Source organism: Sciurus carolinensis, chromosome 9, assembly GCF_902686445.1.
Source record: "Sciurus carolinensis chromosome 9, mSciCar1.2, whole genome shotgun sequence".
NCBI lineage: Eukaryota > Metazoa > Chordata > Mammalia > Rodentia > Sciuridae > Sciurus > Sciurus carolinensis.
This window is the reverse complement of record NC_062221.1, coordinates 14,768,937-14,781,803: the sequence shown is the minus strand read 5'-3', so window position 1 is coordinate 14,781,803 and position 12,867 is coordinate 14,768,937. Positions and strand designations below refer to the sequence as shown.

Below are 12,867 nucleotides of genomic sequence, written 5' to 3'. Positions count from 1 at the left end.
CTTCAGCCTCCCAAGTAGCTGGGATTACCGGTGTGCGCCACCACATCCAGCTTCTGATTCTAGTTATGTGAAATATACAGTATATGTAAGTCCATAGAATATAAATTACTGGTTGTTAGGGTCTGGAAGAGTGACTGCTATGGGTGAGATTTTCTTTTTGGGGTGACAAAAGTGTTCTAAATTTAGATAGTGGTGTTGATTGCACAACTTTGTAAAAACATTGAAAACAAAACAAAACACTGACTGTATACTTTAAAAGGATGAATTTGTTTTACGATATGTGAAGTATATCTCAAAGCTGTTTATTTTTTGAAAAAGGAAGCAGATAATACACAAGTAAACCTTTCTAACTTAAAACTTACATTTTCTGTGAGGGTCATGTTTTCTTTGTTGGTATTTAATACTGTTGTCATTAAAGCCAGCTTTATGCTGTTGAGTTACTTGACTTATTTCTTGAGGTAGAACTGCACCCTGCAAGTTAAAATTCTTATAAATTAGTTAAATTAAATCTTAATATAATTATTTTTCCTCAACTTTTAATTAATAATTACTGTATTATTTTAAAAAAATTATATAGTTCCTTAGGGAAAAAGTAATACAGAAAAATAAACCTAATTTTAAAAAAATCCAAAATTTACCCCCAGAAATAAAAATAATTAACATTATGATCATCATTCCAGACATTTCTCCAGGCATTTGTATGATAGCAGGATAAACAGAAAACAATCATTTTCCAAAAGTGCTATTTTCCTTTTTTTCAAAAGTAATATTTTTAATAGAAAGACTTAAATCTAATTTTGCTTTAATGTAAACACAGAAACTAAAGAAAATATTAAACTTTACATAAATGTTTCTTTACGACAGAAGTATCCGCCTTTCTAGATGTGCTTCAAGATAATCCTACTTCTGGGATAGGACGGGGGCAGGGAGTGAACAGGAGTTATAGAAGAAATAGCTCTGAGCAAGAGCAAGGTAGTACAAGGACCTGTGCTTGGGTACTTGCTAAGTTGTTGAGGCTGGCCTGGAACTTGTGATCCTTCTGTCTCAGTCTCCCAAGTTGCTGGGATTATAAATGGGTATCACTACGTTGGGCTCTTATAAATTGTCTTAAGTATTACAGATTTATAGTAAATCTTATTTGATAGTGATGTTTTCTATTTGACAATATGAATATTAATGAAAATCAGATATTAGGGGAAGGAACACAAGAGGGAATATTAATTAACTAATATCCTCAACTTACAATACATTTGAAGTCAAGATATAAGATTAATAATTCTTAGCAGAGAGTTAAGAGTCAAAGTGATTGGTTGAACAATAAGGCAAAAGGGGAAAAAAAACTGTTGCTGAATTCAGGGGAATAGTTCCTAGTGAAAGGTTGGAAGAGCACAAGTTAAAAAGAATTTTGAGGGCTGGGGAGATAGCTCAGTTGATAGAGTGCTTGCCTTGCAAGTACTAAGGCCCTGGGTTCGATCCCTAGCACCACACACACACACACACACACACACACACACACACAAAAGAATTTTGAAAAAAGCCAGGAATGGAGGCCCACACCTGTAATCTCAGTGATTTGGGAGGCTGAGGCAAAAGGATTCCAAGTTTGAGGACAGCCTCGGGAACTCAGTGAGATCCTGTCTAGAAATCTTAAAATAAAAAGGGCTGGGGATGGAGTTCAGTGGCATAGCACCACTGGATTCAATTCCCAGTCCTAGAAAAAACAAAAAACAAAGTAGTTGTACAGATAGATAAAGACCAGAAGGGTCTCAGGGTAATGTTTCTATCCATTCATCCATCCACTCATTCATTTGAAGAGCAAGTCTTGCTGTGTTGCTCAGACTGGCCCTGAACTCCTTCCTGGCCTAGGTCAGTCTCCTGACAGCCTCCAGAGTAGCTGGCAGTAGCTAGGACCCGTAGGTATGAACCACAAGGCCCACCTTGCTAACATTTCCCTTTAGAACAAAACATCTTCAAAGAACTGACTATAATTGCTGCCTACGCCTTCCTCTTCTCCCCACCCTTGTTTTTTTTTTTTTTTTTTTTGATCCCCTTACCCCAGTACTGGGGATAGAATCCAGGGGTGCTCTACCACTGAGTTATATCCTCAGCCCTTTTCATTTTTTTATTTTGAGATAGCTTTCCATAAGTTGTCCATACTGGCTTCAAACTGGTGATTCTCCTGCCCCAGTCTATCCTGGGTGCTGGGATTATAGGTGTGTGCCTCCCCTTCTCTAAGTTGTAGGTGGACACATACCTTTATCTTGTTTGTTTGTGTATGTATTTATGTATTTATTTACTTACATGGTGCTGAGGATCAAACTCAGTGCCTCACAATGCTAGGCAAGCCCTCTACCACTGAGCTACAACCCCAGCTCATTCCTCTTCTTTCTTAAACACATTCCAGTCTTTAATTCTCATCAAATTACTGAAACTGCTCCTTGAGGTTCCCAATGACCTTCATGTGCTAAGCTCTATGGTCAATTGTCAGTTTTCACCTTTTTTTTTTTTTTTTTTCCAGTATGGAATTAAACCCAAGGGCAGTTCACCACTGAGTTACATTCCCAACCCTTTTTCTTTTGAGACAGGGTTTCATTAACTTGCTGAGGCTGGCCTCAAACTTGTGATCCTCCTGCCTCAGCCTCCTGAGTTGTTGGGATTAAAGGCATGCATCACTGTGCCTGGCTTGTGTGTGTACATATGTGGCTTTACGATAAAACCCTGGGCCTCCAGGTGTCAGGTAAATGCTCTACCTCTGAGCAAAACCCTGAATCCCACCCTCACTTTTTATGCCTGTTTTACCATTACTCTCCAGCTCTGATAATGCCACCATTACTACAGGACATTGAAATAGATGAGGCACTACTGGTTTATAGACTGAAAGAACATTCTTTTTTGACCCAAACTGAGAAGTTAGGATTGTAATTAGCAGAAATTAACACTTTTCCCTCTTAATTTCTTTGAGACTATTCTTCTAGCACCATTTCTTTGCTCTTTTGTTTTACAGTGCTGCGAAGTGAACCCAGGGCCTTATGAATGTTAGGTAAGCTCTATCACTGAGCTACACTCTCAGCCCTCTTTCCTCTTCTTTATAAAGGAATATAAATTTGCTCATTCATATTTAAGAAAACCAACTTCTAGCATAAGATTATATATTCAAGTGGAGAAATATAAGTTAATGCCATTAAACCCTTCATTGAATTTAAAATATAGCTACTGTGAATTTTTAAGTAGCTTTAAAAAAAATCCAAAACTGATTTATAAGAAAAATGTACTCTCACTTACAGGTTCAAAAATTTTATATGTCTGAAAAGAATTACCAAAATTCATAATCAAAACTGTCATTTTCTATTTTAGAAGATTTCAGGAGAAATTTTTAAGTATTGCAAAGGTAAAAGAAAAATAAATCCTTTTTTAAAAATGAACTGTTTGGTGGGGGGGAGGAAAAAAATAACAGAATGAATCAAATACCATTACCCTATGTAAATGTATGATTACACAAATGGTATGCCTCTACTTCATGTACAAACAGAGAAACAAGTTGTGCCCCATTTGTTTACAAAAAAAAAAGTTAAAAAAAAAATAAAGTACAGCACTCAGATTAGTGACTTTAAAAAAAAATGAATTGTTCGGGCTGGGGTTCTGGCTCAGTGGTAGAGTGTTTGACTGGCATGTGTGAGGCACTGGGTTCGATTCTCAGCACTGCATATAAATAAATGAATAAAAATAAAGGTTTATCAACATCTAAAAAAAAGTTTTAAAAATGAATTGTTCAACAAACAAAGAATACTAACCTTCTCTCGTATAGTTGGCTGGAACTGTTGAATTTTTCCAGATCCTTGTAAGGACTGCCAAATGTTGCAAAATTCATCATCATCTTTAGTAGGTGCCTAGTGAAGCACAAACAATTTCTTAAGAAAATTAAACAGGACCAAGGTTCATATGAAAAATGAAATTACTTATTAAAATTATTTAGTGATAGGTGGGGTATTTCCTCGCATTATTTGAAATCCTTGATTTTTTTTTTTTCCCTAGAGCTCAGCTCAGTAGTTATGAAAGCATTCTGCTGGAATGAAATTGGTCATTTTAAATATGCAAATGTTTTGAATGGGTTTAGTGAGAAAATAAAGCACAACAAACACTATAAGAGATTATACTTGGGCCAGGGATATAGCTCAGTTGGTAGAGAGCTTGCATGTCAAGCACAAGGCCCTGAGTTCAATCCCCAACATTACCCCCCCCACACAAAAAAAATATATATACACTCAATCAATATCAATCATATCCTCTAACAGATTTTTTTTTCTCTTCTAACATACTAGTATATAATCTCATTTATACTGACATCTAAAGATTTTGTTTTAAAAATCTCCATTTTATACAAAAGTAATATTGGTAAATTTAAAAATTAGCTATTATGGTAAATTGATTTAATGCAGATTAAGAGTCTGAAAAAACTTGCTTTAAAATTTAACAGCAGTTACTTATGCTACGAGAGATTTTTGCTTGCACTTTCTTTGTTATCATCTAATTATGTGTTTTTCAGTTGGTCTACAATATACATGTACTTTTTGGTTTTAAAAAAGTGTGGTTAAGTCTAAGAATTGGAGCCATGAATTAAATACAGTTCAATGTTTCAGAAAAGATAACTCAGTTTTTGTGTCCAGAAAGATTAAGTAAAGAAAATCATCCATGGATTATATGGTGGGAACTTATAAGCTGCTTTTGACAAATGTGACCTCCCTTTGGACTTTCCAATTTCTATCATTCAGAGCAGGTAGCAGAGGACATTTGGATTATGTAAGAAAAAATTTAAATGATAATTTGAAAAGTAAATATAAAAAACTGACATTCTCAAGTTCATTCTTTCAATTAATGTAATTTTGTAAAATATATGCTGAACCTAATGCCTCACACATGCTAGGCAAGTGTTCTACCACTGAGCTACAATCCCAGTTCAAAGTATTTTATTTTTAACAGAACTAATTTAATAGCAGCAGAATGCTTTCTTTTCTTCTTCTTCCTTTTTTTTTTTTGTGTGTGATATAGGGATTAAACCCAGGGACCCCTTGCTTCCTAAGCAAGTGTTCTCCCACTGAGTTACATCTCCAGCCCTTCTTAAAAATTTTTAAATCTTGAGACAGTTTCAATAAATTGCCCAGAGGGCCCTGAACTTGTGATCCTCCTGACTTAGCCTTCGAAGGAGCTGGGCAGCAGCATTCTTTACTAGGCCACTATCTTAAAACAACTTTGGAATTGATTTGAAACATACTTTTTAAATAAAAAAGAAAACTAAGTCAAATTAAATTCCCATTTAGAAAGTCTGCCATGAATGGTGATTCTGGGAGGAAGGAGACAAATTCCACACTGCCAGACTTACTTGAGTAGGAACAAAAAGGGACTGAGGAGAATGGGTGAGGCCTCCCAAATGCGAGGAGGAAACTGATGGATTTGAGCTACAGTAATTGGCGGCTGGCTGTGGTTTCACAATGGCTGTCAACTTCTGATTCCCTGTTTCAGAGCGACTCCCATGAGAAAGGTTCACCAAGGCACTTGTTGGCAGTCGATAACCCCTACCAGGTGAGCACCTAAAAGGAAAATAGTGTATCACGATCGAAAGGAAACAACACTAAATATGCTTAGGGAGAAGAATCAAATAATTCTGGGGTAGACAATCTATCATCAGAAGTAATAAGCATTAGTTTTTTGTTTTTTCGGTCCTGAGGATTAAACCCAGGGGTTCAATTGTTTTTACATTTAAAAATAAAAAAAATCGAGACAGGGTCTTACTAGGTTGCCGAGGCTGGGTTTGAACTTGTGAACCTCCTGCCTCAGTCTCTGAGTCACTGGGATTACAGGTGTGTGCCATCATACCCAGCAAAAGTACATAGTTCTTTTATAAGAAATCTTCTTAACTGCAAGGCTGCTATAAAAAACTTATTTTTATGAGAACTACTAAGATTCTGGGGCTGGGGTTGTGGCTCAGTGGTAGAGTGCTTGCCTAGCATGTGTGAGGCATTGGGTTCAATTCTCAGCACCACATAAATAAATGAATGAAAATAAAGATCTGAAAAAAATATAAAAAAAAAGATTCTGTATTATGAAAACGAGTATTCTATAGGCAGTTAATCTTTTATATAGCCTCTATCAGTCAAGAAATCCACTGCCCTTAACTAGGAGAGGGAAAAAAGACACTGGGGTATAAAAACATAAAAATGAACTAAAACTATTTTCAAAGGTTAGTTGGTTAAAATGACTTGTAATCAGACATTTTTATGAAAAATAAAATCAAATAAGGGATCCAGATTCTGTTGCTGCATTTAAAGAGTATAGGAAGGAAGGTCTTTGGGCAACAAGTATACTCAGGTTTCTTTTTCTTTTTTGTGGTTCTGGGGATCAAATGCAGGGCCTAGAGCCTGCTAGTTAAGTGCTCTACCGTGAATTATAAACCCAGCCCATATTTGAGTTTCAAAACAATAATAATAGCATCTTGAAGGGGACCACTTAGTATGAGGAATGAAGATTGTGATTGCCAGGAGGCTAAGCAACAATAATCTAAAAATTTTAAATACCCATTAACCAAAATAGAAGAGGAAACTGAGCTAGATTCACTTTAGTCTTCTAGCTGATTTTAGAAGGGCAAAAGGAAAACTAAAGGAATTTATTTTATCCTTACAAACCTAGTAAAATAGGATACTGATGGTCAGATGTTTTTCACTAACTTACCCAAGGTTAGTTTAAGTGAGAGAGCGCACATACTTTCTAATACACTATGGTGCTTCTACACAATCATGATCTTTCCCATAACTTTAAACTTTGAGTTAGAATGATCTCAAAATGAATTCAAGTCTTACTCATGTTAACTCAAAAATAATTCAAGCCTAGTTCCTTAAAGCTGCTAGTTTAGCCATCTTGGTCCTTTCCTTAGTCAGGTTTCTCAAGGGTTACCTCCATTTCCTGTCTCCACTACACCTGCCATTAATTCCTCAAACCACTCCTATCTGGACCACAACTCTACTAAAAGACTTATAAGTTACTGCATTTAACTATTTCTCAAGTTATTAACCACAAATGTCCTTTGTTGTATGTGCTCTTTTTTTTGTCTTTCTGAGCACTCTTCACTATTCCTTCTTCTCCCAGTTAACTACTACTCATTTCTCCTTCCACACTCTTGTTACATTTTAATTAGAAAATTAACACTGTAATTAGTTGCTTAATTATCTCACACTAAAATTCAAACTCTGTAAGGGCAGAAAGCATGTCCATGTCTGTCTTATTCACTGTTATATCCCTAGTAGTAAGTATGGTACACTACATACACTCTGAACTAAACTATGCAAATCAGAGGTCACATGGACATAGTCACAAAATGAAACTATTATGTGGAAATACAAACCTTATTGTTAAGCCTCCAGGAAATTCTTCATCAAATAATACTTCAAACAGTACATCAGCTTCTCTATTAGCTGTTGAAAGAGAGAGACTAAAATTCATATGATGAAAAATCAGATAAGTTTTACAGTACTCAGAAGTTATTTTTAAAATTCATATAAAATATTCTGGATACAAAGAATGATATAACAATACAATGCCTGAGAAGACCACTGTACCCCAATTCCCAACTAGGTTACCACTATCTTCAATTTGACAGTTATGAATCTTATACTTTTTCTTTTTTGCAGTGCTGGGTATTGAAACCAGAGCCTTGGGCATGCTAGGCAAGTGTTCTACCACTGAGCTAAAGGCATTTCTTATGTACACATGTTAAGATGTAGTATTGCTTTCCAAGTTTTAAAACATATGCATGCTATTACAGATAACATATTCTTATCTGGTTACTTTTTTTTTTCCCTAACAGTTTTACTGAGGTATAAGTAACATAGGATAAATTGCCCATATTTAAATAATATTAATATGAGTTTTACCATAAGGAATTAATTATGAAGCCATCACAAATAATCACTACAAAAGTTTCTTGTTTCCTTTTGTAATTTACACCTCCCTCCCCAGGAAACCACTAAAAGTCTGTTGTCACCATAGATTAGTTTGTATTTCTAAATTTTTAAATGAATAAAATAATCATAGAGTATGTATTCCTATTTTGTCTGGCTCTTTCAGCAAAATTATTTTGAGTGTCATTCTTACTGCATGTAACAGTAGTTTTCTTTTTTATTGTTTGAGAAATATTTCATTGCACAGAATCTAACAATTTATCTACTCACTTGTTGATAGGCATCTGAATTGTTTCTAGTTTTCTGGCCATTATACAAAAAGCGGTTTCAAAGATTCATGAACAAGACCTTGTTTGTGTTTAAGCCTTCATTTCCTTGTGTAGGCCTCTAGAAATGGAACAGCTATGGAATAGCTGGGTTTTATGGTAGATGCATGTTTAACAGTTTTTTTAAGAACCTACTTTCCAAAGTGGTTGTATCATTTTACATCCCCACTGGCAATGCAGGCAAGTTCTAGTTGCTCCATAATACTGCTAACAGGTTTTTTGTTTTTTTTTTTTAAACTAACATTTGATATGGTAACTCTTTAAATTTTTTTTTTTTTTTGTACTGGTGTCTGGGGGTTGAACCCAGGGCCTTGCGTATGGCAGGCAAGTACTCTACCACTAAGCTCTATCCCCAGCTCTTCTTGTGGATTTAATTTACATGTCTTAATAAGTAATGGTGTTGAACATCTTTTTATGTTTCTGCCATATATCTTCTGTGATAAAATAACTGTTTGGCTATTTTCTTTAAAATACTAAGTTGTTCAGCACTCAGTTGTAAAAATCATATATTCTAAATACAAGTCTTTTGTTGGATGCATGGCTTGCTAATTTTTTTTGTATGTGGTTGTCTTTTCATTTCTGTAATAAAGTCTTTTTGTCATTGTTGTTTTTGGTACTGGGGATTGAACCTAGATCTTTGTGCATGGTAGGAAAGTGCTCTACTACCAAGTTACATTCCCCAGCCCTTTTAATTTTGAGAAAAGTTATTGCAAAGTTGCTCAGGCAGGCCTTGAGTTTGTGATCTTCCTGCCTCTGTCTCCTGAGTTGCTGGGATTACAGGACTGTGCTACCATGTCTGGTTTGTAGCAGTGTCTTTGAAGAGAAAACATCTTTTATTTTCATGAAATCCAAATGATCAATATTTTCTTTTTTATGTCAGGCTTAGATTCTATATGCTACTTAAGGTATCTTTAACAAATTCTAGGTTATTAATATTTTTCCTAGATGTTTTTATAATTTTACCTCTTACATTTAAGTCCCTGATTCATTTTAAACTAATTTCTGTAGAAGGTGTGAGGTAAGGGTTTGTTATTTCATTTTTTGCTACAGTGGTCTAATTATTCCAGTGTCATTTGCTGAAGAGATTATCCCTTTTCCATTCAGCTACCTTGGCACCTTCATTAAAAAAAAATTGACCATAAATATATAGGTCTGTTTCTGAAGTCTAATTCTATTCCACTAATCCACACAAAGTCTGTTTTTATGCCAATCTACACTGTTTTCCATTATTCAAGCTTCACACATTTTGCAATTTTCAAATTGGTTTTGCAAATCTAGTCTTTGGTTCCTATCTAAGTTTTAAAAATCAGCTTGTTGATTTCTACAAAACAGGATGATAAGCACACCTGTAATTTTAGCTTCTGGGGTGGTTAGCACAGGAGGATCAAAAGTTCAAGGTCAACCTTGGCAACTTAGTGAGACCCTGTCTCAAAACAGAACAGAAGAAAAACAAAAAGGGCTAAGAATGTAGCTCAGTATTAAAGTGCCTGCCTATTACATGTGTGAGGCCTTAGGTTCAATTCTTAGTGCCAACAAAAAGAAAAAAAAAACATGAAAACAATGTAATTAATTTCTTGTTGAATTCGGATCCTGCTTTTCTTTGTTATAAATAAGCATTAGAGAGGTGTCAGGGCTCATATCAAATGGAGTCTTTCTTCTGAAAATAATTAGGATGAAAATATAATATAAAAGAATCACTGATCAATGTTATTTAATGAATTGTCCCTATTTTACTTAAAGTCATCCCATGTTCACTAGAAGGTACTACACTTTGGGAGCCACTTGCTAAGATACTCATATTGGTTGATTTTTACCTCTGAACCTGGTTAGGCTGTGGTGTTCAACTGTTTGGTTAAACACTTGCAGAGTTGCCACAAAACTACTTTTAAGCTGTGACATATTTAAGTTAGTAAACTTTGAGCAAAGCAGATTACCCTTCATAATCCATGTGGGTCTCATCTCAGTAGTTGAAAGCCAAAAGAGAAAAGATTTGGGATCTCAAGAAGGAAGAAATTCTGCCTCCAGACTCAAGACTGCAAGATCAACTCTTGCTAGAATTTCCAGCCTGCTGGTATGGCCTGAAATTTTGGAGTTGCCAGTCTTCATAGTTAAATTAGCCAATTCCTTAAAATCAATCAATCAGTCAGCCAATCTTCATTCGACAAGTTTTATATCTGTGGAGAAGACTATACAATATCTGCCACCATATGACTCAGCTATACTACTCCTTGGTATTTATCCTAAAGAATTAAAATAATCATACTACAGTGATACACGCATGCCCATATTTATAACAGCACAATTCATACTAGCCAAACTATGGAATCAGTCTAAGTGTTCATCAATGGATGAATGGATAAAGAAAATGTGGTATGTATACACAATGAAGTTTTATTTAGCCATAAAGAAAAATGAAATTAAGTCATTTGCAGGAAAATGGATGGAACTTGAGACCATTATATCAAGTAAAATAAGTCAAATTCAGAAAGTAAAGGGTTGTATATTTTTTCTTATATGTGGAGGCTAGAGAGGAGAAAAGAAAAGAAAGGTAGGGAGGAGGTGGAGATCATGAAAATCAAAGGAGATCAGCAGAGGAAAGGGACTAAGAGGTAGGAGAAGGGGAGAGTGGGGAAGTCCTGGGGAGTGATACTGACCAAATTCTATTGTTATATTGTGTGCATGTATGAATATGTAGTAACAAATCCCATCATTATATACAATTATAATGCACCAAAAATGTGGAAAAAAATGATTATGCAATATATGATACTAACTAACCTCTCATGAGTACTGTCTCCCAACCTGGTGCTTCACTGCCCAGTTGAAACCAGGTGGTGAGAGTTCATCTACCTGGGGCTGGGGATATAGCTCAGTTGGTAGAGTGCTTGCCTTGCATGCAAAAGGTCCTGGGTTCAATTCCCAGTACCACCGAAAAAAATAAAAGAGTTCATCTCTCTGTATCTTTCAACATGGTACTGTTACCTAAAATTCAAACTCAAGAAACTAAGACTGAATAGGGCAGAAGTTTTCTCCTCTGAAGGCTAAGTCTTAAGACACACCTTTAGGTTCCCCTTCCTGTTTGAGAGAGGGCTACTTCCTGAGAAGATTATAGATGAGAGGATTGTTGACATTCAGCTGAGGTAGAAATGAAAAATATCCCCCTCACCATGCCATGTGCACAGCAGACAGGCTTAATTAATGCCAGCCCTTCTCTACTCAGCACAGATGCAGCCTTAAAATCCTTTTGAAGGGCTGGGTTGTGGCTTAGTGGTAGAGCGTTTACCTAGCATGTGAGAGGTACTGGGTTCGATTCTCAGCACTACACACAAAGAAAATAAAAGGTCCATCAACAACTAAAAAATAATAATAAAAAAATCCTTCTCAAGACAAAATCCCAAGAGGCTGCTATTATTGAGAGGAGTTGGCAGAAGAAAGAAAACTTTTACTCTCTGAGTTCTGAGGTCTTATCAGGACAACTAATTAAAGCTAAATTAATATTAATATTATTAATATTAATTATAATCATCAATATCATATTAATAATTATAATTATATTCACAATTATATATTATAATTAATATATAATTGATATTGTTAATATTAATATTATTAATATTAATAAACTTAATATCTGAACAGCAGATAGAAGGCATTTGCTTCATAATACTCCTGTAGGTGAAAATACATCCAAGAAATAAAAAATAAAACAATAAAAAATAAAAAAAGGAAAAAATAAAAAATAAAAAAAAAGTCTCTTTTAGAGGTAGTGGGCAGAGAAGATTCAAAAAGGACCTGCAGATGGAAAATGCAGAGAACCACTGCTTAAAGTAAGGTAGAGGGGGCTGGGGAGATAGCTCAATTGGTAGAGTGCTTGCCTTACAAGCATGAGGCCCTGGGTTTGATCCCCAGCACTGCCAAAAATCAAAACCAAAACAAACAAACAAACAAACAAAAACAAATGAAAGTAAGGTAGGAATCAGGGGAAAGAGTTCAAATTCCAGCTCTTCTACTTATCTATGTAAATACGGGCAAATTATTTAATCTCTCAGGTAAAGAAATAATATCCATTTCTCAGGTGATTATGAAGGTTAAGTACCTGGCACATTGTTGATACTAAATTTGCCTGCAGCCTGCCTGTTCTTCCTTTTGGGATGGTGAGACCAGGAGGTTGAGTGCCTGGTCAAAGCACCTAGAAACCACTTTGGACATGGGAACTCACGCAAGAGATCTTATTAACAGGCAGAGTGTCTCCCTGCAGGGTGAGAGAGAGAAAATGAGAGGAAAAGAGAGAGAGTGAAAGCCAGGAGGAGAGAGCGTGAAAGCCAGGAGGAGAGAGTATGAAAGCGAGGAGGAGAGAGAGAGAGAGAGAAAATGGCGGGGGAGATATTCTTAAGTAGTTTGCAGGCTAATAACAGACCAATGACTGATGAGAATGTTCACAGGCTGACAAGTGGACCAATAGCTGGCTGGGATGTTCACAGACTGACAATTTGGGTTGTAAAATGGTGTGGGGGGGAGGGAGAATAATAGCAGATATGAGCCAACACCTGGGGCATGGAGTGCTGCAGAGTCCCCAGGTTCCTGGGCACCTG

The 12,867-nt window shown here is 35.8% G+C and overlaps 1 protein-coding gene and 1 non-coding gene across 2 annotated transcripts in view; one reads left to right on the top strand and one right to left on the bottom strand.

Annotated features, from left to right (window-relative positions):
- The window catches only part of Xrn1 (5'-3' exoribonuclease 1), a 125,321-nt gene that overhangs the window by 43,743 nt on the left and 68,711 nt on the right, over positions 1 to 12,867 (bottom strand). Inside the window, exons 30-33 of the mRNA XM_047563438.1 lie at positions 7,394 to 7,463; positions 5,378 to 5,585; positions 3,792 to 3,887; positions 363 to 471 (exon numbers count right to left, since the gene is read on the bottom strand). Of these exons, the coding sequence (XP_047419394.1) occupies positions 363 to 471; positions 3,792 to 3,887; positions 5,378 to 5,585; positions 7,394 to 7,463 (483 nt within the window). The remainder of the gene's footprint in view (positions 1 to 362; positions 472 to 3,791; positions 3,888 to 5,377; positions 5,586 to 7,393; positions 7,464 to 12,867) is intronic.
- On the top strand, positions 11,134 to 11,206 carry Trnaa-ugc (transfer RNA alanine (anticodon UGC)). The gene has a single exon. It is a non-coding gene; the product is annotated as a tRNA-Ala (tRNA).